This window comes from Oryzias latipes, chromosome 11, assembly GCF_002234675.1.
Source record: "Oryzias latipes chromosome 11, ASM223467v1".
In the NCBI taxonomy this organism is placed as follows: Eukaryota; Metazoa; Chordata; class Actinopteri; order Beloniformes; family Adrianichthyidae; genus Oryzias; species Oryzias latipes.
Genome location: NC_019869.2, coordinates 19,010,507 through 19,036,388, shown reverse-complemented (window position 1 = coordinate 19,036,388; position 25,882 = coordinate 19,010,507). Strand labels below are relative to the sequence as shown.

General features: G+C 44.8%; 2 protein-coding genes across 3 annotated transcripts in view; one reads left to right on the top strand and one right to left on the bottom strand.

The window, feature by feature from the left end:
• The first annotated feature begins 202 nt into the window (after nt 1-202).
• Nucleotides 203-17,963, top strand: top2b (DNA topoisomerase II beta). Its single transcript, XM_004074106.4, has 36 exons — nt 203-694; nt 1,538-1,702; nt 2,325-2,415; nt 3,026-3,089; nt 4,004-4,149; nt 4,348-4,445; nt 4,924-5,136; nt 5,291-5,464; nt 5,532-5,633; nt 5,711-5,848; nt 5,933-6,071; nt 8,389-8,546; nt 8,755-8,880; nt 8,960-9,070; nt 9,749-9,854; nt 9,964-10,073; nt 10,227-10,319; nt 10,395-10,509; nt 10,593-10,714; nt 10,852-11,000; nt 11,069-11,300; nt 12,654-12,788; nt 12,862-13,062; nt 13,136-13,331; nt 13,858-13,949; nt 14,027-14,182; nt 14,291-14,374; nt 15,213-15,407; nt 15,508-15,622; nt 15,728-15,886; nt 15,982-16,198; nt 16,272-16,348; nt 16,444-16,539; nt 16,619-16,750; nt 16,829-16,914; nt 17,538-17,963. Exons 1-36 carry the CDS (start codon nt 653-655, stop codon nt 17,700-17,702), a joined length of 4,800 nt encoding a protein of 1,599 aa, XP_004074154.1. The 5' UTR covers nt 203-652; the 3' UTR covers nt 17,703-17,963.
• Nucleotides 17,964-18,113: 150 nt separating this feature from the next.
• Nucleotides 18,114-25,882, bottom strand: part of rarb (retinoic acid receptor beta) — an 85,149-nt gene continuing 77,380 nt past the window's right edge. For both annotated transcript variants that reach the window (XM_020707234.2, XM_004074300.4), the window contains 3 exons: nt 23,370-23,574; nt 21,375-21,533; nt 18,114-21,065 (listed from right to left, as the gene is read on the bottom strand). In XM_020707234.2, the coding sequence (XP_020562893.1) occupies nt 20,815-21,065; nt 21,375-21,533; nt 23,370-23,574 (615 nt within the window). In that variant the 3' untranslated portion in view covers nt 18,114-20,814. The remainder of the gene's footprint in view (nt 21,066-21,374; nt 21,534-23,369; nt 23,575-25,882) is intronic.

Below are 25,882 nucleotides of genomic sequence, written 5' to 3'. Positions count from 1 at the left end.
TTCCATAAAAACATCAGTCCATTCTTCACGTCTATCCCGGGATGATAATCGCCGCGGCGCACATCTCCCCGTTGTTTAATGGTACGCTCCGAATGCTGCTAAACTACAGGAAATGTGGCTAAAAGAGTAAGGCTCCTATTGGTCGACGCTCCAGTGCCTTTGAAAGCAGCTTTCTGATTGGTTGTTTCATCTGCAAGCCGATTCGTCATGTCTATTGTAGATGGCGGAGCCGGACATCGGGCGCTGCTGTTAGCCGTCTTTCCTTTCATCTCCGGGAAGAGATAAATGAATTATCCGCAGCTCTGAGCTTCTAAATTCAAGGAAACATTTAGCGCGAGTATGTCCTGCATGACCTCCTGAAGCCACTGTATGCGCGCGCGCTGCTCCAAGTTTGTTTTGGCGGCTGGCCGGTTAGCATCTTTGTTGGCGGCTCGGGCCTGCGCCGCCGCTCGTCCATTTTAACAAAAGCCGCAGCCCTCTGCTGGGGTCTCTCTGGATTATTTTTGGAGCGGGGAAAGGAAAAACATGGGTCGGAAACAGGTTACGCTTCTGTTTAGCAAGTGAGTCGTTTCCGAAGCGGACGGGGTTTTCTGTGACGGGCACCAAACGTTTCCGCGGGCCGCATCACAACACTTTAGGGACCACAAAGGAGATGTCTAACGGCGCTGCGGGGAGCGGGGCTCTGTCCTGGATGGTAAGTCCGGTTACTAACCTTAACTCTAATGTATGGTGTCCCTGCTCTTTTGAGGCGTAAGTGGAGCGTTTAAACCAGACTTTATTCTCCTGGAGCGGCAAACTCCGCTAGAGTCCCCTGGCTCCCTTTAACAGCCCCCTCCCCCCGACCAAACAACAGACACAGATCAGGACCTCTGGCAGGTCTTGGTTTCAACTCTCAAGTCAATGGTGTCGTACCAGCCGCCGTAAAGTGACTTGTTTCACGCCTGAAAAGCACATATTTGGGCTAGAATCACAGCAGTACGAAGAACCGAAAGTTTTTAGGAATGCAGACAGTGGCTGAACACACGAATGATAAGTCACCTCTTCACTTGACATCTCTGCGGGTCACAGCTGACTGCAGTGAGCAGGAGGCCCAGCAGGGGGCGAACCCATATGTTAGTTACACTGTAGTAATCAAAGCTGACAGTGGGTTCTACAGAGGTTAGTGTGGAAGACAGAATCATACACCACAATAAACTCATGTATTGTTTAATAGTTTACTAGGGTGATCAGCTTTTTTCTTTTTTAAACATCCTCTTTTTTAAACTCTAAAGAGTTACAATTTAAAAAATTAATTCACTTTCACACACATACTCTTTGGATCTGACATCCTAGGGCTCGCACATTTCCTTTTCCTCTGAAGGAAAGGCCCTGTCCTCTAAAAGTCAGCATCAGAACCTTCTTTTTTCTATGTGATCTTTGTATGTGATGTCAAAGGCAGCGGAAGAGCTTGATCTCTGATAAAGAAGAAGCAGCTCAGCAGCTTTATGTCTTCTGTTGATGTTTTCTGAATCCACTAACGGTGGTGAACTCTGGACAGGAGGCTGCCAATGGCAGAGGAGATGTGGGAAAGATGGAAGGGACCAAAAAAGACAAGGCAGCATCTAAGCTGTCAGTGGAGCGAGTGTACCAGAAGAAGACGCCGCTCGAGCACATCCTGCTTCGTCCTGACACCTACGTGGGCTCAGTGGAACCTGTCTCTCAGGTGAGTCACAAAAGGCTGGAATTGCTTAGCTGTTTCAGTGAAAACCCAAACAAAAGATGCTTTTTGAAACCAGGATTATATCTGTTCTCATTCCAGTGTGAAAATAAGAGAATGATGTGAAACTTTTTTTATATACCGTAGTTGGTATTTCTGGAATTTGGTTGAAAAAAACTAGCTTGAGGGGAAATATGTTCTGGGTGGACATAAATTTGGGAATTAGCTGCACACCTTTAAAGGTTAGTGCTTGGGCTTATGCACACTGGTTCAGAGTTCTCACTTGTGTCCTCAGTGGCTCAGATCCTCACCGGCTGCAGAATGTACTGCACAAACATACAAACCTGGAAGTGTCTTCATGCAATAACAACACTCAGAGCTGGCATCCATGAGTCAAGAAGTAGTCTGCTGAACGTTCTGGAAATATTCTGGGATGCAGGGTTTGTGTCATTTTGACGAAGAGCTTTAGGTGAATAAAACTTCAAGAACAGAACCACATTTCCAGGTTCTGTCGGTGCATGAAGCTCAGTCTGACCTTCAGCTTTAGATCTTTTACTGTATCTTGAACTTCTTGCTTCTTTCATTCCAGCTGACATGAGTAATCTTTGTTATTTTATTAATCTTTCAGCCGATGTGGGTTTTTGATGAAGACGTGGGGATGAATCAGAGGGAGATTACTTATGTTCCTGGACTCTACAAGATCTTTGATGAAATACTCGGTGAGTAAGGGAGCTGTGTTTAACACCCGACTGTCTCTTGGAGCAGCTGGAGGAGGGCTGATAATCTGACAGCAGAGATGCTCAGTGGGTTCTTCCTGTCTGAATGAAGAGTTATATTGGTCTTGCAGTCTCATCAAGTTTGTGTTTCTCTGCTCTGAAGGAGGCTATACTTCTGATAATTGCTGCAATTACAGAAAAAAGTATTTTAAGTAAACATCTCAACCCGGGGTGTCAAACTCCCGGCCTCCTGCTGGTTTTCCAGAAATCCTGCCTTATCTGATTACCCGGAGCAGGCGTCTTTAGTTAATAAGGAGCTTCAATGGCTGGTTTGTTGGAAAACATGTAGGACCCCATCCCTCGAGGTCTGGAGTATGACACCCCAGGTCTAAAGACACTTATAACACTAATAATGTAGTTGTAAAGTCTGATAAACCTGTAGCGTGATGGATAGATAACAGCAGTTTGAGTTCATATACGTTCAGATGGAGAGATGTACAAGAGCTGAAAGTTCATGAAAAAAATGAAATTTGATGGATTCGTGAGGAAGAATTGAATGTCTGCAGAAACCAAATGCTTGTGTTATGAAATGTGTTTTATTGTCGGTTTACAGTCAATGCAGCAGACAACAAACAAAGGGACAAGAACATGTCAGCCATCAAGATCACCATTGACCCGTGAGTGAATCTCATCCGCAGAGCTGCATTTGTGTGTGTGAGGCAGAAGGGGAGAGATTGTGAGTGATGTGGTTTGTCTGTGAAGTAGCACACAAAATGGATATTATAAAAAAAAAAGCATCAAGCTATTTCGAATAAGCCCTGCTATTTCCTCGTCTGGAATACCCACAGTGTTGAGTTAGGGAGGTCCAGAACCCGATATAGGTGTTTGGGGATGGTCTTTACCGTCCTGCTGTGTGTAGATTAGCAGCCTATCTGTTATCATCCAGGGACAGCAGTTTAGACGTCTGTTACCCAATGAGTAACACACAGAAGATCATCCGGAACCACACTTCCATTTTGTTTTTCTTTTTCATCAGCTTTGGGGAGAAGCCTGTTCTGTGGATGGACAACTAGCTGGTCTTCAAACATGACCAGAATGATGTCTGTTCTGTCCTCTACTGGAGCCAGATCAATATGCAGAGGTGCTTGTGTGTTCGGTCCTTCCTTGCCACCCTAGCTGCCTCCAGCAAGGGTGGATGCTTTTGTTTAAAACACAAGTGGATAGAGCTTCTCAGCAAAAGCATGGAGCTCCATTAGCTTCTCACTTGTTTTGGTCCTCCACCAGAGGTCTCCAAGGTGAACAGCCTCTGGCATGTTAGATCAAGCATCACAGTGGTTTGTGTGGTTCTGGTTTATTGTGACAGGGCTGTTTCAGACAAACCAGACCAGCTTTTTTCCTAATACCCACCTTTAGGTAGAACTGCTTACCCTCTGTCAGGGGTTGGGGTGTAAAATCACTGCCAGTGGGTGCTAAAGGTGCGAGCCCCTGTCTGAATTACTGCAGAAGAAAGCTGGTGGTCATAGTAAGCAGCTGGTTTTTAAGTTTATTCATAATTCTTTGCTTAACTCACTCCCACCCCCCACCCCCAAAGTGAGTCTAACACCATTACCATCTGGAACAACGGAAAAGGCATTCCTGTCGTGGAGCATAAGGACGAGAAGATGTATGTTCCAGCGCTTATCTTTGGACATCTGCTCACCTCCAGCAACTATGATGATGAGGAGAAGAAGGTCACAGGTAAGGACTCACCTGGAGTCTGCTCCACCACACTGCAATGATTCAAGCATGTCTCTGTGGTAAAAGGCTGCAAGGCCTTCCATGTAGGAAGTGGTACCTTCCTCAGACCCATGAAACCCTTGGGGTGCAGCAGGCTGGCTCTGCACAGAGCTTTTTTTGTGTTGGTGCTGCCTGAAGAGCTAACCTGTCTGTCCACAGGTGGAAGGAATGGATACGGCGCCAAACTCTGCAACATCTTCAGCACCAAGTTCACCGTTGAAACAGCCTGCAAGGAGTACAGGCACAGTTTTAAGCAGGTGGGTTCCCCCCGTCAAGCTGATTTTGCTCCTGTGGTAGAGATAAGCTGAAGCTGCTGGATGGAGCAGCTGTGACTCACCTGTCATGTGAATGTGCTTGTAGGCTGATTGCCGTCCTTCTGCAGGTAAGTTTGTCTCGTTGCTCTATCGGGGACTGAGCACTGGTCTCTCTTTGTGGGGAAAGAGTGTAAACTCATGTGGTGTGGTGGTGTCAGTATCACAGTTGTTATTCTGTAAGTTTGCAGACACCAAGCGGTGGAAGAAGTACTTTCAAGGGCTGTTAGCAGAAGTCCAACCCTAGATCAGTGTTTCACCTGCCCCCTCCACCAAAGGGCAGATCTTGGAGTAGCTTTTAGGCTTAAATCAGCACGTTCAAAGATGTTTGCCTTCTCCCCCTTCACCGGAGAGTGACACCCCAGTCAGAGCTCTTGTGGTTACTGTACGCACAAAAAACCAAGCAAATCTATGTTCTTTTCAGACGTGGCAGAACAACATGACGAAGACTTCCGAGCCGAAGATCAGGTTCTTCGATGGCGATGACTTCACCTGTGTGACTTTCCAGCCCGATCTAGCCAAGTTCAAGATGGAGAAACTGGACAGGGACACTGTGGCACTGATGACCCGCAGAGCGTATGATGTAGCTGGCTCCTGCAGGGGGGTGAAGGTCACCCTGAACGGGAAGAAATTACCCGTGAGTCCTTTTCTGTTTTTTTGTGACGCTCTCTTAGCTTTAGCTTGGTAAAAACATCTTGAAAGGGTTGTGTGGGGGAGTCAGTGAGCTATATGAAGGAAGAAATGTTCTTCTCAGCCTTACCGAACCCTCTGCTGGTTCTGATCTGGCTTAGGTCAACGGCTTTCGGAGTTATGTGGACCTGTATGTGAAAGAAAAGCTGGATGAGACAGGCGTACCTCTGAAGGTGGTGAACGAAATGGTGAACGATCGGTGGGAGGTCTGCCTCACCATGAGCGAGAAGGGCTTCCAGCAGATCAGCTTTGTCAACAGCATTGCCACTACAAAGGTGACCTGGGTTAAGGAAGGTGAGGGTGCCGAAGGAATGAGCTGCTGACTCTGATGGTGTGTTTCAGGGGGGCAGACACATCGACTATGTGGTGGACCAAATTGTGGCCAAAATCATTGAGGTAGTGAAGAAGAAGAACAAAGCAGGAGTGACGGTGAAACCCTTCCAGGTGGGATGCAGTCACTTTGATGTTGCTGGTGCAATTGCTCCAGGATTGGCTGACACCCCCTTTCCCCTCTGTTTCAGGTTAAGAACCACATTTGGGTTTTTGTCAACGCGCTGATCGAGAATCCAACTTTTGACTCCCAGACCAAGGAGAACATGACTCTACAGACCAAAAGCTTTGGCTCCAAGTGTGTCCTGTCGGAGAAGTTCATCAGAGCTGTAAGGAGCACACCCCCCTCCCATCTCTGTTTGTGCTGACTGCTGTTCATGGAGGAACCATGGTCGATGTGATCTCACCAACAGGCCACCAACTGTGGGATTGTGGAGAGCATCCTGAACTGGGTGAAGTTCAAAGCTCAGACTCAGCTGAACAAGAAGTGCTCTTCTGTGAAGCACAGCAAGATCAAAGGTATCCCCAAGCTGGATGACGCCAACGACGCAGGTGAGGAACCTTAACTGGGGATGGGCTTGTAGAGCAGTGGTCCCCAACTCCTGGGCTGTGGGTGGACTGGTACTGGGCCACAGACAGAAAAAAAAAACATACACTAACTTTGATTAATTTTGTTTTGTTTATTTTCTAAAACAGAAGGAAGTTTCATTTTGGAAAACTACCTGATTCTGTTTACCACATCTATCTGTCTTGATGCGTCACATGACTTTAAGCAGCTGCTAAGTTACAAAGCCTAAAGCTAAAAACTTGTAAAAAACAAACAAAAAAACGGATTTGGGAAGTTTCTTTGGGGAGAAAAGAGCCAGTGAGGAAACCGAATATGGGTCTTTGACAAGACAAAGACAAAATAAAGCTGCTATTTACAAGACTGCTAAGACTAAACCAGGAGTTTTCCTCGGCATAACAGTTGTTCTCAACAAGCAAAAGCCGCTGCGCTTCGCCTGCTACACAGCGACTTGATTCCTTATGTTTTACATACGCAGATAATAAAAAGGCAGACACGTTGGATTCACATTTATTATTACTGTTTGGAATTACCAGTTTACGACGGTTATGTCATTTTATTTTGCTTTATTTAACTGTCGGTCGCTGCTAAAGTTAGCATCTGGTTGTTAGCAACCACTTTGATGTCTTCAGTTTCATCACAAAGTCTAAGTTTAAACCAGCCACAAAGATTTGACAGAGAATGGAAATTCGATCAAATAAAGTTGCAGATCAGTCCAAAATATTTCTGATCTGAGAAAACTTGTAAGAGGGAGATTAAGAGTCAGTAAAGCAGACAGCTGTTAAGAAACTTTAGCACAGAAAAGGTTTTAAAAAATACACAATGAATAAGGATTTATGTAAAAACACAATATGAAAAGTCTTTTTGCTCTGAGAGATGATCTGAGTCTGGGTTGGGTTCTCAGTGTTATAATGTTCCATGAAAAAAAACTGTAGTGTCGCTTTTATTTAATTTTTTACAATTTAGAAACAACTTCTACAAATCAACAATTTTCCTCAGAAAGCCTCAGAAGCTTAGCTATAAAAGTTAAATTTGCAGTTAAAGGTGATGAAGTCCAAAAAGCAACTTGAAATGTTGCAAAAAATACACTGTGAACTGCTAGGTGTTACAAAAAGGTAATGTTACCTAAAGCTAAAAAAAAAACAATCAGTTCAGAAATACTCAAAAAGGTCCTTCATGAAGAAATGAACGATTTAAAACTGTTTATGTACAACAGAGGTCAATCAAGCCTTAAGTCATTTTTACTGATGTTCCAACATTTCTTAATGGCCTACAATATTATACTCTCTCTAAATTAAAACAGTTCGAGGGAGCAAAATGGCACAAAAGCTGCCTAAGCTTTTGTTGAAAATCAAACAAAACACCAACCATTGCCATGTTGAAGAATGTAGGATTTTCATACAGAAAAAAATACTGTACTTAGAAAGTCAAAGTGTCAGTGAGAAGAATTTCCTTTAGCATCGCAACACGCTCAAAAACTGTTGGAACTGTTACGAAGACGACAGAAAAAGACTCCAGAAGACGAGTAGAGGATGTTCTGGACCCGTGAACTAACATTTAAAATCTGCGATTCATCTCCGCATTTTTTTTCAAAAGGTGAAAGAATGACTACTGTGTGTGGCATCAACTGTAGAAGCGGAGGCTGTGTGATGATATGGCACTGGTTTGCTCTCTTTGGGGTCGTGACTTGATCAGAGTGTGAGTCACGCTGATACCACACAGACACCACAGCATTCTGTTACCTCTGGTGTGAGCCTTGGTTCCTCGTAGCACAAGATAATAACCCAAACCATAGAGTCAGTTCCTGAATGTTTGAAAACATGGAGTGTCCTGCAGTCTACAGACTTTAATTCCTGTTGAGCTGGTTTGGGATGAACTGGGAAGGTGGTGAAAGTCCAAATGCCAAACAATTAGAGTTCTGCTAAAGACTTTTAGAAAATAACATTGTAGAGTAGAAAGAAGGCCACCACTGCTGAGCTGTTTATACCTGTAAAAAGGGGGCGAATTGAACAAAATAAAACTCTAGGACACGTTTTTGTGTTTGGAAACCTTCAGTTATTTCATGAAATAAAAGTTTCAGTAAAACCTGGAAACACCTTGGAGCTTCCTAAAGTTTTTTGTGTTTGTTCAACTATCAGCATTGTTTTGCGTGCTTCAATCGACTTGGTCAACTTAGTTGAAGGACCTTTATTCATGATTAAAGTGCTGAGTCAGTCTGGATGTTTCTCCCTCTCACAAGAATGTTGACATGATTATTGTAGACTATCTTCTGAAGCACTCTTCTTCTCTGCGCTTCTGTTACAGGGGGTAAACACTCGTCGGAGTGCACACTCATCCTCACTGAGGGAGACTCGGCCAAGTCACTGGCCGTCTCCGGTCTGGGAGTCATCGGTCGGGATCGTTATGGAGTTTTCCCGCTTAGAGGGAAGATCCTGAACGTCCGGGAGGCGACACACAAGCAGGTTTGGGATCACATCATTCTTCTCTGGCAATACCTTTATGTGCCAACCTGAAGGTCCCAGTCCAAATGTGAATATGAAGAAAGTTCTCAGAAATGGGAAGAAGTCTCACATGCCTTTAGATATGCAGGTGTTTGTTGGTCACAGCTAATGCTCTGGAGTTTTGGTTCTTCAAAAGATCTGCAGCAACTCTTCTTTTTATGTTCTCCAGATTATGGAGAATGCAGAGATCAACAACATTATCAAGATCGTGGGCCTGCAGTACAAGAAAAGCTACGATGACCCCGAGTCTCTGAGGAGCCTGCGATACGGAAAGATCATGATCATGACAGATCAGGTGAGTCTTTGCTTCGAGGTGATGAAGAAGAGCAAGTCTGACTGCAGCTTTAACTCTGATTCACTACACCCCTCCCCAGGATCAGGATGGCTCCCATATAAAGGGTCTCCTCATCAATTTCTTCCATCACAACTGGCCCTCACTGCTGAAACACACCTTCCTGGAGCAGTTCATCACTCCCATCGTTAAAGTGAGTCGGCCTGCAGAGCCTCAGTGGTCAAACAGTTTTGTGCAGCAAATGGACGCAGTCCAGTATTAGAAATTAAATTCAGCAGTGCTCCTAAAGTGCAAGATACAGAAATAAGTACATTAGAACATCTGTTAGGCAAAAGACAGATATGGATGAAGAAAGAAGCTGAAAACAAGGAATCAAAAAGTTGGAAAGAAAAGTATGACTCGGCTGGTGTCTACCTCTTGAACGGAAACATCAAACTTTGTCCCATAAGAGAGAGGAGCCTGAAAGCTGAAGGCTCTGCCTCCATTCTAGTTTAGGAACAAACGGGAATCTTTTAAAACAAGAGACAGGAGTAGTTTTTGGAAAATATGCAGCCATGAGCTCCTTAAAATGACACGATGCTGGAACTTTTAGTTACCAGTAAATACTAGTAAAAATACATGTAATACTCTCTTTTTTTAATGAAGGCTCTCTGGCTGCAGCTTTTTTGGATCATATGGGGAATTTTTAGTGAAGTTCAGGAACATGATCCAGAATCACAGCAGAACAAACTGGAAGTAAACAAATGGATGACTGTAAGACTGAGGATGTGCTGGTTACAGAAAAGCGAGTTACTAGTCCAGTCTTTATCAAAGATGGCCCCATTCAGTATAATTATGTTGTTACTTGTAATTGTAAATGGTTTCTCTGCAGGCCACTAAGAACAAACAGGAGCTCTCCTTCTACAGCCTTCCAGAGTTTGAGGAGTGGAAGAAGCAGACGGACAACTATAAAAGCTGGCATGTCAAATACTACAAAGGTTTGCAGCCTTAATTAATGCTCTTCCTTCATTTTCTGTCTGTTCGAGCCGATTAGATTCATCATATTCAGCCATGTGACCCCACACCTCCACCCTGCCTATTCTTTAGGTTTGGGAACCAGCACCAGTAAAGAAGCCAAGGAGTACTTTGCTGACATGGAGAGGCACCGGATCACATTCCGATACCAGGGGGCAGAGGATGACGCCGCCATCACGCTGGTGAGTTTTCTTTCAGCGCGGCTAGGGGCACTCAGCCCCTCATGAGTGTGGCAGTGAAGACAAAAGCCAGTTTAGCTCACACGAGAAAAACACATTTTTATGAAAACAGGAGCTTAACAGGATTAAAAAATGAAACGGCATGTTCCGCTGTAGGCCTTTAGCAAAAAGAAGACTGACGACAGAAAGGAGTGGCTGACCAACTTCATGGAGGACAGACGGCAGAGGAGGATGCACGGCCTGCCGGAGGTTTGTACTTTCTTTCTTCCCATCGATGATCCCGATAACGGCTAAAACTCACTAAAGCCCACTTTCACTTTTCAGAAATACCTTTATGGAACGCAGACCAAGCACCTTTCGTATAACGACTTCATCAATAAGGAGCTCATCCTCTTCTCCAACTCAGACAATGAGAGGTCCATTCCTTCTCTGGTGGACGGTCAGTGTGCCCCCCCTCCCCCTCTCTGAGCTGCTTTATATGGACTCTGGAGGAACCATGATGGGTGTTTGTGTTCCTTTCAGGGTTAAAGCCAGGACAAAGAAAGGTGTTGTTCACCTGCTTAAAGAGGAATGATAAGAGGGAGGTGAAGGTGGCCCAGCTGGCTGGTTCTGTGGCGGAGATGTCTGCTTACCATCATGGAGAGGTCAGTTGGTAGCTGGAGTGAGCTGGTGGGACACGAGCCCTCCCTGTGTACACACTTTTGTCTGTGATTTGTAGACTGTCATAGATTAAAGTCTGTTTTCTGTGTCACTGATCTCCATCTTTTCCCATGTGCTGCAGCAAGCTCTCATGATGACCATTGTGAACTTGGCGCAGAACTTTGTGGGCAGCAACAACATCAACATCCTGCAGCCTCTGGGTCAGTTTGGTACTCGCATCAACGGCGGGAAAGATGCTGCCAGTCCTCGTTACATCTTTACCATGCTCAGGTAAGTGGTGGGAGCCTGTTAGAGGGTCTATAACACCTGCAGAAGGATGACCACGCTCTCCTTCACAGCCCCCTCACCAAGCTATTGTTCCCGGCTGTGGACTCCAACTTGCTCAAGTTCCTGTATGACGACAACCAGAAAGTGGAGCCTGAGTGGTACATTCCCATCATCCCCATGGTGCTGGTGAACGGCGCGGAGGGCATCGGGACGGGGTGGGCCTGCAAAATCCCAAACTATGACCCCAGAGAGATTGTTAACAACATCAACAGGATGCTCAACCACCAGGACCCCCTCCCCATGGTATGAAAACTGCAGCAGAAGGAAAAAGAGATTTTCATGAAAGTCATCTGATCTTGATGCACTAAACCCTGATGGGTTTCTGATTTTGTTTTAACCCCATCCTCTTCCATGCTTGGATTAGTCTGCCTGTTTTGAAAAAAAGAACCCAAAAAGAACAAATTCCAAAGATTTGTTTGGCAGAGGCTTCATTTAAAGCTTCCTAAAAACATAAAAACCTTGAATTGCATCGTCAGCACAAACGTAGATGAGGCGTATGAGCTCTGTTTGTTTACGACAGACATCATAATATCTTTTTCTATGGTAGTATAGTAATTTGTCTAGACCAATTACTATCTGATACGTCATCAGACCAGCGGACAGCCAAACACATGATGTGACGGCAGAACACTAGTCGATGGACCCCGAACGGTTGTTGCAGGCCGAATGGTTGTGGTACCTACAACGGCCCCTCATAGCTGAATCAAGTTTAGACCTCTGAGCAGAACTATAAGACGCATCCATAACTTGTCCTCACTGTTTGTTGTCCACGCCACCTGAATAACACACTGGAAGGCTTTTTAAAGAATTTTAAAGAGTTTATTTGTATTACGGTGAGAAAAAAAAGAAGAATTTGGTTTTCCTCAATACTTAATAATGTAACCCTGGTTTCAATGACAAAGGTCAAATATTTCCTGTAGTTATTCAGCAGGTTTCAACCCACTGCAGCTGCTATCTTGATCCATTTTTTTCATACAGATCTTCTGCATATCTGTGATGTTTTGGGGCTGTTGCTGGGCAACGCGATGGTGCAGGCTGGGATATTTGGAGAGGTGTATTTAAGGAAGCTCAGGCGCACAAGTGTAGGGAATTTAGGGAATCGCCAAATAGTTTTTCAACCATTATATAGGTTTGTGTGTGGCTTTGTCTGTGATGGATGTAAACTTTAGAATTATTGTTCTGAGCTCATTTAACCTGGTTACTTTTTAGTTTGTAAAGATGATAAACTAATAATGTAATGAAACCAAACTGACAAATGGATTTTTCACCCATGATGAGCTGGAAAGGACTAAAACTTCCCTTAGTGGGGTCATCAAGGGATAATTCACAACTTCACAGACTTTCAGCTCCCTCCACAAATTAGATTGATGTCCAGAGGCTCTATGCCATTTCAGAACCTTGAAGTGCTTTTTCCATTACTACTACTCCATTGCTCAGTGTGTGAACATTACAGACCTCTGTCATCTCTTTAAATGACACATCTTACAGAATCTGTGACAGACAAATACCTTTCTGTCCCAATGTATGACTTGCCCCTGTTGATAAAGACATTCAGAGACCAGGACAGTTCATTAGTGTGGTTGTGTCTCCCAACAGCTGCCCAGTTACAAGAACTTCAAAGGAGTGATCCATGAACTTGGTCAGAACCAGTACCTGGTCAGTGGGGAAGTGTCGGTTCTGGACAAAAACACCATAGAGATCACAGAACTTCCTGTGCGGACGTGGACGCAGGTAACCTTCAGCTCCGGCTCCTGATGTGGTTGAGTCGCTTTCTGCGGGGTGACTGAGAAGTTTGTGTCTGCAGGCCTACAAGGAGTCTGTACTGGAACCTATGCTGCAAGGAACTGACAAGACCCCCGCCCTGATCAATGACTACAAAGAGTACCATACAGACTCCACTGTCAAGTTCGTGGTGCGCATGTCGGAGGAGAAGCTGGCTCAGGCAGAGGCTGTCGGCCTCCACAAAGTCTTCAAGCTGCAGTCCAGCCTAACCTGCAACTCCATGGTGAAACGACGATTCATCTTCCCCCTGTGACCTCTGAGCCGTGCACGTTAAACATTGTTGTTCCCTGGTGCAGGTGCTGTTCGACCACATGGGCTGTTTAAAGAGGTATGACTCGGTCCAGGACATCCTGAAGGAGTTCTTTGAGCTGCGCCTGCACTACTGCAAGCTCAGGAAGGACTGGTTACTGGGCAGCCTGGGGGCCGAGGCGGCCAAACTATCCAACCAGGCTCGCTTTGTGCTCGAGAAGATCGAAGGAAAGATTTCAATCGGTAAGAGCGACAAGAACTGTTTTTTTTTAAGTGCCTGGTGATGATCCTCCCTGAAGCAAAGAGGTTTCATTGGAGACTTCAACAGTTTGCCGGTAGTTGAAAAACATCTTTATCTTTGTGAAACTAGTGCAGAAGCACCTTCAATGGCACAACATCCAGGGATCCTGCAAACAGTTTAGCACCTCCTGCTGCAAGGTGGCTGCATCTGCAGGACAGTTTAAGATCTTGGAAGTCTCAAAAGATTATAAAATTATACAATTGTTGCTTTAAACAATCATTTACCTGATGAGGGTTCTTGTAATATGACAGGCTTCTATGAGCTGTTTTCTGAGCCCTATAATAGAATTTTTATCTGTTTATGTCCTAACATATTAATAAAATATTTTAAATCATATGTAGTTAATTCAGTTAACGTCCAGGTGATGACATTTGGTTTGTTGAACATTTTTGTACTGAGTGTTCTTACGTTCATGTGCACATGTTTTTGGACAAACTCCTGACAATAACCTTTTATTTCAATACTCAGAGAACAAATCCAAGCGAGAACTTATCCGCATGTTGGTGCAGAAAGGCTATGAGTCGGATCCCGTTGCTGCCTGGTCAAAGGCTCAGGAAAAGGTACAGATCATCCAAACCAATGAGGACGGTCGGTATTACTGCTCTCCATTCTTAGGTGTCTCACGCTTCCTGTTTAGGCTCAGGAGGAAGGTGAGACTGATGGGAACCAGAGCGACAGCTCAGTGGACTCGGGCTCTTCATCAGGGCCCAACTTTAACTACATCCTCAACATGCCTTTGTGGTGCCTGACCAAGGAGAAGGTGGAGGAGTTGCTTAAGCAAAGGGATATAAAGGTGATGCTCAGCACCCACTAGGACTTTCAAAGCTCATCCGCTCAAGATGGAGACAGCACTCTCTGGTGGTCCCTCTTGTAACATTTTCTTAATGGAATGTTTGTCCAGAGAGGTGAGCTTGCTGATCTGCAGAAGAAGTCTTCAGAGGATCTGTGGAAGGAAGATTTGGCGGTCTTCATTGAGGAGCTAGATGTAAGTTTTTCTTTTGGCCGTTTCTGATTTAGAGCAGAGAAACTCCGTTGCATCAGTTCTGCTGCCTTGCACCTCCTTGAGGTGACACTCCAGAACCATCCTGGAGGCTCCACCTAACTGCGTCTCAGCTTAAACTTGAAAGGTTGTGCATGTTTGACTGCACACATGTTGTTCTCTGATTCTGCTGAGAGCTGCAACCACACCAGGGCCCAGTATTTTGAACAAAACATTGAAAAGAAGTGGAAGCAAACTTAAACTGCAGATCCAGAGCAGCAGGTCTCACATCTCCACTCATATCTCCACATCCTCTAGACCTGCAATGATAAAACAATCAAATGAGTCAGTCAGTTTACTGCATGGTAACCTTTTTTTTACCTTACAGAAACTTAAAGAAACGGAGTAGCATTAAAGTGATATTAAGTTAGTATGTTGAAAAAAGAAAACTGTCAATGTTTGATTCAGTGGGTTTGTCGTGGATTCATCTGTGTTGTTTCTTTTTGTCCTGGTTTTACTTTTGCTGGGCCCTAATGCCGGGACATCATTGAAAATGAGAATTTGTTCCCAACTGATCATCCACGTAAAACAAAAGGTCCAAAAAATCTGAAGAACTGATGATGGAAGAGGCTGATCTAAAGATGCAAATAAAAGTTTCATGAAGAAGACAGTGAGGTTGATTCAAGACATGTTGGAAGATAGACTCAAAGTAAAGATGATGTTCAAACTCCATAAGGCATTGTTGTGGACATGCTGGCTTGGCTTTGCCAAATCTCTCCGTAACTCCAGTGTGGATCCAGCTTGTTCTGTGTTTTCAGAATGATGTTTCATCTTTCTTCACCAGAACGTGGAAGCCCAGGAGAGAGAGGAGCAGAGCGCGGGCCGGGCCATCAAGCTGGTAAAGGGCAAAGTGGGCAAACCTAAAGCCAAGAAGATGAACCTGGAGGAGACCATGCCTTCACCGTTTGGACGTCGGGTGGACCCTCCCACTCAGACCGTCAAATCTGAATCAGCCAAGAAACTGACTAAAAAGAAGAAGGTCAGTGCTTTATGTGGCTTAACACACCGATGCATCCTCTTTGATCGGGGGCTGAAGGATCAGGAAGGCAGCTTTTTCACGGCTCGTACTTTGTTCTCAGGCTGACTCAGACTCAGTAGTGAAGCTGGAGTTGGATGATGATGGAGGAGGAACCGTAGAGAACTCTGTGAGCAAACCCAAAGCTCCTCGAGTCAAGAAGGAAAAGAAGGAACCGGGTTGGTACAATTCCCATACCCCTTCTCTGTGGGGAGGGGGGCTGAGCAGTGCATTCTCGTGTTATCTGGTCTGCAGCTGCTCATCTTATCACTAATATTTCTCAGGAGCGCCCAGAGTGAGGAAGCCGCCGGCACCCAAAGGTACTCCTGCAAAGAAGGTAAAGAAGAGAAACCCCTGGTCTGATGATGAGTCCAAGTCTGAGAGTGACGTGGAGGAGAACCAGCCCGTCATTCCCAGAGAGACCAAGTCTCAGAGAGCTTCAGGTACCCAGAGCCTCACCTGTCCTCACTGGAGGAATTTTTGTTTACTCTTTTGAAATATAGCTCAATGTCATATAACAAATTCTGTTTTTCTTTAGCTTCCAAACCAAAATACACATTTGACTTCTCTGAAGAAGAGGATGAGGAAGAGGAGGCAGCAGATGAAGAGGAAAATGGAGGAGATGACACAGCTTCGTCTCCAGTGAGGTCATTCAAAGACGACTTTGGATTCCCTGAGAACAAGAGCCACTTCAACAACGACGATGAGGAAGAGGAGCTGGAAGTCTCCTTCAGTCCACCCAAGCCGAAGAAAACGTAAGGTTGAGATGGTGCGTTCAGGTAACCGGTGCTGCTCGGGGGCTTAGAGTTTCCTTTTGCTTCTCTGAAGGTTGCCAGCTAAAAAGAAGGAGACAACCAGCAGCTTCTCATCCAAGACGGCCTTCTCCGAGAAGAGCAACGACAGCGGTCAGTTCCTGCTCTAGCACTGTTTGAGATGGAAATGTTGGGCTCTCCTCCTGCTCTTAATGCTGCAGCTGACCGCAAGTGTATTTGTGTTGCAGACGGCTCCAAGTCTGACAGTGACGACGATAACGCTCCCGTCTTCAACACATACTCCAGCAGCTCTGCTTTTGACAAGCTGTCACAGTCAAAGAAAGGTATCTTCCTAGGAAGTGCACCAGGGGGCGCTGTGGTTCAGAGCTGTCAAGTGTTTTTTCTTTGCTTTCTCCTTTGCAGTGACTCAGAAACCCTCCGGTGCAGCTCCCAAACCCAAGAAAATCCCAGCAGCAAAAGCAAAGAAACCGGATAAATCCATCTGGGACTCTGATTCCGACACCGGCTCCAAGAAGTCAGCAGCAACCCCCAAAGGTACGACGCCCCCACAGAACAAGATGGAGACTGAGTCTGTTGGTGAGGGGAGTTTATCGCGTCTCCTTGTTATTGCAGGTAAAGGACGGGGAAGGAAGAGGAAGGGCTCTGGATCTGAAGATGAGTACACTCCAATGAAGAAGGCTGTAAAACCTCCAGGCAGAGTGAGTCTCCTACATCTTTGTGTGCAAATATCCCCGTCTTCCTGTAGCCTTTTGGGCGCAGTGCTCGCCATCAGAGATCCAGATGATCATCAAAGTTTAGCGTGATTGTGTTTAGCTGTTAGGAACTGCAGTTGTGTGCCGAAACAGCAAACTCCTCTGTGACCTGTGAAACAGACGTCAGCGATCCGCTGTCGTGTCACATTTAGGAGAACATGATTTCTGCTAGTATTTAAAAATGAGGTGGAGGAGTTTAGGTTCCTTAATCTCTGGAGTGGAAGATGATGTCTTCTTGCAGAGAACTGCATCAAACACTTGCTAGAATGGATTTTCAGACAGACTTCAGCAGTTGACGCACTTTTAGCCCTTGGTGTTCACACTGGACTGTCGCTACCCAATACCAGCGCATGCACTCACAGTTGGAAGAGGCTTGGTGGGAAACGTCAAAGCGGTACAAATCTCGTGAATCTTGCTCCAGGCTTTTCATTTCACAGCTCTATTCTGATACATGGAAGGCTTGTCATATTATTCTGGCTAAGCACAAACCACAAGTACTCATTTCTCCTCCATGAATTAAAAAGGATGCCAGTGTGAACGAAGCATAATTCATGTTTTTTTCCATGCAGAAACCTCAGAAACCTCCGTCTGACGACGATGACGACGACAGCAACGGCCTGAGTGCTGCCAGCGCTTTTTCCCGGGGGCGCCAAGGCAGCGCCAGGAAGGAGGTGAAGTACTTCATCGGAACGGACAATGACGACGATGACGAGGACGACCTCATGTTCGATTAAGAGCCGCCCCCTTGGTTCCTCACAGACTTTTGTACATTTCCCGTTCCATGTCTTTTCATTAACGGTGGCGTTCAATGATTTTTATGTGTAGATGTTTTACACTTTTTATTAAACATAAACTGGTTTGTTTTTTACGCTCATTGAGATGTTCTGTATTTGTCTGAAGCAGCTTTTAGCCGTTTAGAGCGCCGTTCTGTAGCACATTTTAACTCTTCAGATTCTATGTAACTTTTTGAACATGAAAGTAAACAATGAAATGTCTTCAGGTCGTCTGCTTTGTTTCGTTTTTAACCTAAATCAGTTCAGTCGTGCTGCTTCACAGTTTGCCTGCTAGCTTGATTATGGGGTGTGGTGGTGGGCGTGGCCAGTAAGCGGATCCTTCAGAGTGGGCGTGGTCAGTAACTAGCTCAGTTAAAATAAATATACTTTATTACTTTAAGAGGACAGCTCATGTTAAAGAGTACATGACCATAAAAAGCAAATGTTAGGATACAAACAGACATTTTTGAAACACAAACGGAGTCCATGGAGGAGCTGATGTGATAAATGCTCAGCAGCCCTCCTCCAGATGTCTCATTTACACAACTGTACAACACTGCATTTGACTGCTGAGGTGGTGGAGGCGGAGTCTAAAGACACTAATGTTCTCTGGGAACACCTGACCGTGGTGGCGCTGCCCCCTGCTGTTCCTGCAGGCTCAGAGCAACTCTTACATTCATGGTCACGTGGTTTCAACGCGTTCTCCCTTCTAGAATTTGTAACAACAGTTTTCTTTTGTATCATCCAACGTGGGGCCCCCCCCACTGGTTAAATTAAACAAAAGGGCACTAGCTTGAGGTGGTGTTTGTTAGCAGCATCTGCCTCTGATGAAAAAATGTCCAGAAACTGAGATCAGGCACCATTTAAAGTCGCATCTCATGATCAGAAGTTCGGTAAATACAGTTCACTAACAACCGTAACACTATTTTTCAGAAATGTTGCAAAAGGGAAATCTAAAATAGATTTAGCACAGAATTCAGGAACAACAGAGAAGCAACGACTTTCGATATCTCTGACAAAGCAGATGCAAGTTCTGAAGACTGCACTTTAACGTTGGTAGTTGGGTCATCTAGACCCACTAGACAGTGCTCTGAACCTTTATTCTTCAATGATTTGTGATCTTCACTGGTGTCCATGGATTACATGAAATCTTTCCACCTTTATCCACCTTTGTCATGGTAGGGAGAACATGTCAATGTAAGGGTGGTCGTCATCTAAGATAGCACAAGGGTTAAAGTTTGCAAATATTAGCATAACGGTGGCTCGCTCCGCCGGAAACAGACACTTTTCCAATCATTCTAAATGGGTCATGCTCCCAGTGACCTGCGTTCTATAAGTGAATGCACATGGAGATGAGCTCTAGGAGCCATAATCTGGAGCGAAGCACGTGTTCTGTTGATAATTCTGCTCCACATGCTCCCTGTGTCAGTTTCTCCCCCAAACTCTAGATGGCAGTATGGGGTTTCTTGTTTTAGCTGCAGCAGACGCCACACGCTGATGCTGGACCCCTGTTCTCTGCAGGAACTTCTTCCGGAGGCTTTGTTCCTTCAGTCGGTTCCTGACTCAGCTCACAGGAGGCGGTTCTTTAAATCGACACACATTCGAGTTTATTGCAGCACAGCATGCGTACATAAGTGCTGCAGCCAGCTGATTGCTCCTGTGCACCTCTGAGTCCCCGCCCCCTTGACAGGGGATGGAGGGAAAGCAGGGAATCATGAAAAGATGTGCAATGAGAAGCATCGAAACCCTGCCTGACCTCAGGGTGGGGGTCATGCCAGGCTGCTGTGTCCTCCTAACGCTACCCCCCCTACTGGAATCTGCGTTGGTGTGGTTGGTTGGTGATGGGGGAGGTCATAAGGCTGAAACAGAGTCAGACTGAAGATTGTAAAGACCCTGGTGGACGTAGGGATGAAGGTCTTACTCCTTAGTTTGTGAAATTTTCCAATTTTCTGATCCAAAGCAAAAATTTAATTATATATATTTTAAATATTTTTTGATATAAAAAAAAAAAATCTTCAAATGTTTTTAAATTATTTTTTGAATGTAGAATGTCTCCTTTCATCTCCCCCCCCAAAAAAAATCAACTGTCAGTAGTTTTACTAGTGTCTATTGGGAGGGTGCAGTTGGATGAGTGCAACAAAGACCATTCCTGCCCCCCACCCCCTTTTGAAGAAACCGACTGGAGGCATGAAGGAATGTAAACGAGTCTATGTTCAAAGACACAAAGGAGCTTTAAAAATAAGAAAATAAAAAATGTTACCTTCATGGTGTCTGTGAGTAACAACATTCAAAAGAGCACCTGCGGGACTGTTTTCAGCCCTTTTTTAGACCATCAGACACTTAACAGCCTGTTTTTTGAACTGTTCTTCACCTTCTGCTTCTGTCTGTTACCAGCCTCATTGACACTGTGAGCTAGTCATAAGCTTGTAATCAGTCTTTTTTCAGACTTTATGGGGAATTAAACTATGATCAACCAGCTTTAAGTCTGCAAACAGTTTTGTTTCCTGCCCGTCTGTCTAAAATTAACCACACTTTTAGCCAATTTTCAGGCTGTCAGCCTGTTTTCTGACTGTTTTAAACATGTTTTCCAGGCTGCTAGATTGCTGTAAACATGTTTTCAGCCTGTCTTTATACTAACACCAGCCTGGTTTAGACTGTCAGGCTGCCATCAGCCTGTTATTTGGACTGTTATGAACCAGTTTTCAGCTTGTCGGCCAGGAAGTTAACCTGTCTTCAGACTGATCAGCCTGTTTGCAGCCTGTTTTTAGTCTTGATGCCTGCCTGACCTTGAGGACTGTAAAACAGCACTATGAATGCATCAAAGGAGCAGAAGAAGCTCCTTATGGTATGTACAGTGGATGACCTCATGCAGGTTACAATTTACATAGAAACCGGATGAGCTTAATCTCTGATGTGTTTTTTAAGGGCCTCACCCCCTTGTCCTGTAAATTCAGTCCAGAAAGATCCACTCAGGGCTTATCCTCCCGAACAATCCACAGATTATAAAAGAAAATCCCATAATTTCTAGTCCGCCTTCGAGGAGTTGGGAGGGTACAGTGTTTTTTTTTTGTTGTTAGTTCCCCCTTAGGGGTTCGTCGGTGGATGATGTTGCTGCACCCCCCTCATTACCCAAGGACTCTGGTGACTCTGGTGCAGCAGGGGCCTTAGGGGGGCTGTCTTTACTGCTGGGGGTTGCCCCGGCCTTGGTGGAAGTGTTGCTGCTGCTCTGGCCATCCTGACCATCCGAGTTCTCCAGCATCTCCTGGATGAGGGGGGGCATAGAGCCTGGAATCTCCATCTTCAGAGAGATGACACGTTCTGCTCCTGCAAGACCACAAAACCAGCATTGCTGACTCATCAGCATAACCCGGGGCTCAAGGACATCATGCTGGGGAAACAGTGGGTTTTTAAGGGTGTGTGGAGCTTTTTCACCTGTGTGTCAATATGAACTCTTTGGTCCCTTTTGATGACTCCTGCTTTACTAGCTTCTCAGGATTTCTTCACTGCTGAAGATGTGTGACTCAGCCATCTTCTGTTTATCTAATCCTGACCTCCAAAAACTAATTTCCTATTCATCACAGCTTTCCTCCAATCCCTCAAGAGGATTTATACTTTCCTTCACACACTTCTCACCTTTTGCACTGATGCTGCGTAGGTCAGTGATCTTCATCAGAGTTTTGGGGAACATGTGTGGTTTGCTTGGTCGCCGCTTCCTGACGTAGATCTTCAGCGCTTCTAGCAACGGCTCCTGAAGCTGGTCCACCTTGGAGGGTTCCTCCAGGTCTTGACGGTCTGGAACACAAACACGCAAAGCCTGACCTAAGGTCACGTCACAAACAAACATAGAATTTTCATTTATTTCACAAGTGAAGCAAAGTGTTGAAGTGACAATCAGGCTCAGACTCAGAGGGCCTTACTCACACGCATTATTTCTTCAACTTTAAAAGTAAAATAATTTAGATAAAAGTAAACAACACTATTTATGAATAACCAATTAAAAAATCTTTCTGGAAAAAAAATCAAGAAAACAATTCAGATTTAAGGCCAAAATAAATAGTTTGGTCTTTAGTGCAAAATTGTAAATTGCACAACAGAGAACCTGATTTATGGAAAAAAAAATCCCATGCACTGCAAAATTAAGAGATTACATGTATTTAATAAGAGGTTAAAAAAGATGAATATTACAAATAAAAACAGATGCAAATAGCTCTGTTTATGGATTGTTGTTAAAATAGCTGCAAGGGAGACTGTCTGCAGAGTTTGAAGATGGTTTGACATAATTTACTCTGGACATGCACTCTGTTTTTTGCAGCTAACACTTAACAGCTGGTTAGCATGTATCTGCACTGGTGATGGACAATAAAGTCATTGCAAGTGGACAGGAAATCTCTCATCAGCTGTTTTCAGAGGGCAAAGATGTAGAAGAGTGTAGGGCAGATGCAGAAGAGGGGAAAATTGTGTAAAAAGCAAACAAAAGAAAAAGATTGTGCAAAATACTCAATCGGTTAGTAATTTGCATGAAACTGGTTTGGTGCATATTATATTTTGTGCATCTCCTAACATGTTATATAGCTTGCTTGTTGTGGGGCCTTTGCTGTTCAGGGGCCCTGGGCATGTGCCTATGTTGTCCTTTATGGTGGATCAAGGCCAGGTAACATTTCAGGGTATTTTCTAGAAGTTGGACTCAGAGATAAACTGACTTTAGAGGCAAAAGTGTGTGAAAGCCCTAACTGCCCGTTGAAATCACTGATATGCCAGCAGGGGGCAGTACAGGATCAAAGACGCGTCTCCTCTGCGGAAGGGGCCTGTGCATTTGAGAAAATTGGGGAAACTTTGTGTTTTCCTGCATCAGCTTTCATGCCCACAGGAGGCTGACCCCACATTCATCCCAGAGCTAGCTACAGCTCCACTTTAAAAACAATATTTGCTCACTGCAACGAATGAGGATGAGTCAGAGACCTCTGAAGGTGGGGGTTTGCCTGACACCACACACCTGAATGTCTGCCTTTAAACCTGGAATAATACTACATATATGATGAAATCAGGCTGCAAACATCTTTCGTCAGGCGGATTCTTCCCGGCAGCACCAAAATGAAAATGCACTTAGACATGTGGGATGAGGTTTATTTGTCAGTTCTGCAGGTTCATGGGTTCAAGCTGCTCTAGGGATAAAAACATTCATTTATTAAATTGTAGCTGCTTTGTTTAATGCTATTTTATATATGGGTCACTGAGTAGCCAAAAAAACACTTCCTAAACTTATGTGTTCTGTAAGGTCCGTTACTGATCGCACGGCCATCAACTATATGGTTTCAGGTAGTTGCCACAGCTGTTTCGTGTTTCCTGAATTTTTAATAGTCTCAGATTTTCTGGCTGTCACTCCTGTGTGTCCCCTTTCTCCTGCATCTTTTTCTTTTTGTTTTTTTAGTTCTTCAGTTCAGTTCTTCTAATGCATTTAGGATTTGTGCATTTGGGTTTATCTCCAGCCATCAGCTCTGATAAAAAAAGTCTTCAAAGGTGGAGATTTTTGAAACTCGGATGACCAACATCTGCACGGCTGTATGTAAAGAACCGTTCACACCTTCTAAGTTCTCCCTTTTTCTTTCTGTACCCCACCAAATTTTCTACCTCCCGAGATGAGACAGATGGCGCTGAGGAGGCCTGTCTCTGTGTCGTCCATCTCCATGGGTAGCAGCTGGTTGGCGAAAGTGAAAACCAGGTCGGTCAGTGGGCCGAAGCCGGCGTTGTGCATCTGTGTGCGGTTAAGGGTGAGTCCGTCGGAAAAGGTCATGGTGTCCTGGTCGGGGGTGTACCTCGTACAGATGCGGAGGATCTGCCAGAGACATGGAACGTTGGTTGGGTCGGATTTACAGGAAGTTGACAGTAAATTGCGTTACAGCGTACTCTGTGTTTATGGAGCAAAATCCTGGAAAATTAAGAAATATAAAGCAGATCTAGAGGCCATCAAAGCAAAAGTGAGCGTTTTATGATCCAGCCACTCTGTTCAGCCTCAATTAAACCCGTCTGTGGAATCCTCTCACAGTTCTCATCACACAGCTTCTTTCAGATCTGAAGTCCCATGTGGAGAGGACAGCAGTTCAAACGTCATTGAAACAAATGTCAGACTGCAGAAACAGCGCTGATCCCATGAAAAAAAGGGAAAATTGCCTGTGTATTTTCAATAGCTCTGTTTGGGTCAGAACCATCCAATTTACAGCAGTGACACAAAATCCAGGATTTATACTGTTTTCTCCCGGAAATTAGTGAGTCTAGCACACCTGGAAGAAAGACCAATCCAAATCGTACAGTTCTGACCTGTTCAAATGTGAGCGGAGTCTTTCAGTGGGCACTGACAGGTGGAAAGGTGAGTATGGCAGGTGCATGAGCGCAGCTCTGATCTGATGCAGTGAAGCTGCTATTCAAGCCATGAAAATACTGCAGAAACAAAATATAAAATATGGCGACCTTCCACAACAGAACCAGCTCGGGGGTCTGTCAGGTGTGTGCATGTGGGTGTGTGTGTGTCAGGTAGGCATGTGTGTTCTATGTGTTTGTTCATGTGTGTGGATATTTGTAAAATGTGTATGTCCAAAAGCATGCATGTGTTTTGTGCAGCTAATGAAGCGTCTGATTGTGTGACAGCCTTTGAAGCAGTCTGAGCGTGCTGCTCTGACAGTGAGTGGCAGGCGTGTCTGCAACATGAAACAGAATAAAACATGCTCTCTGGCAGCCACTCCTCCCGGCTGGCCAGGCCTGCGCTCACACACACGCACAAACACACTGTTTGATCTGCCTTTGACGCGCTCTCTCCAAGCTCCAGCCTCCATATCTGTGCCCTTCACCGCAAAAGTGCACAATGAGCAGATGATGATGATGATGATGATGATAGCTAACCGGAGCGCTATCACAGCCGGCCTTCAGCCTCTGAGTTCAGGGCTCTGCTGTGTCACGGCTGATGAGAACATCACTCAGAGCGAACTCTGACAAAGGAGTCTTCCTCCCTGGTTCACAACCACATGGATGAAACTGGTTGGACATTTAGCCACTAACCTTAACCCCACCTGGTTTTAGTTCATTTAAGCCACAAACATACAAAGACTTGAAATTGACACTACAACAAATGGCTTACTGCCAGGCTAGCTAGTAATCACATACTATTTAAGTTAGTATTAACATGTTTTGAATTAAACTTAACAATAACAATTATTTGCCATTAGGCAGCTCCAGATCCTGCCTGCATCTCAACCCATCTACAACCTGACCTGACATGACCCTTTCACCACACACACACTTCAAGGGATGATCTGATCCCATTGCAACCACACAAATATTATCAAAGGACCTCCAGATCCCGCCTACACCAAAACCTATCCACAGCCGTACCCACAGACCACTGACGACACTCTCCTCTAAACCACCCCCCCCCCCCCCAAAAAAAAAAAAAAAAAGCCTAGCCCTGACCTGAACCGTAAGCTTAACCCTAACCAGAAGCTGGGGAAAGTATGGTGCACTGGGATTCTGTCCTCTATCCTCACCTACTTCTCTTCTCTTCTTGATAATTTATTTATCATTCAATTCTCCCTGCCTCTGCTTGGTGCAGTGCGATTCATGCATTGTCCTTCTATCCCAGTCCTGGGAGTGATTCCAGTTGGCTCGTCTGTTCTCCTGTACTTGGCTGTTGACCTTGTCTCAGGCTCGTCTCTCCTCCTGCTCCTACACTTGTTTGTGGACCCTATCTCTGGCTCGTCTCGTGCCCCCAGCCATCCAGCCACACATCTGGATCAAGCCCATCTGCTGGACTATTCAAACATGTAGTTGTAGAGTTTTTTCCAGGAATCCATTTTTTAAGGAGTTTTTCCTTACAGGGAAGGAGGGTCTAAGGGCAGGGATGTCCAGTTTACAGTTTAGTTTAGTCTGTTTATTTTAGCTTAGCCACTACCTATTGAGTTGTATGTCTCCATGTTCTTTATGATTTCATGTTTATTATACAATTACCGTTTTTTACAATTACCGGTGTGAAGCCCACTGAGACAACTATTGTTGTATTGGGCTATATAAATAAGATTGACTTAAATTGAATTGAAAAAATCAACAATGTGACACTCAAAAATGTGTCTATTTATTTTAAAGATTATTTACTT

Coding starts and splice junctions, on each gene's coding strand:
- top2b (XM_004074106.4), top strand. CDS start 653: ATGTCTAACGGCGCTGCGGGGAGCGGGGCTCTGTCCTGGATG. Junction 11,001..11,068: donor TACATCTTTACCATGCTCAG/GTAAGTGGTGGG, acceptor TCTCCTTCACAG/CCCCCTCACCAAGCTATTGT. Junction 13,332..13,857: donor CGAAGGAAAGATTTCAATCG/GTAAGAGCGACA, acceptor TTCAATACTCAG/AGAACAAATCCAAGCGAGAA.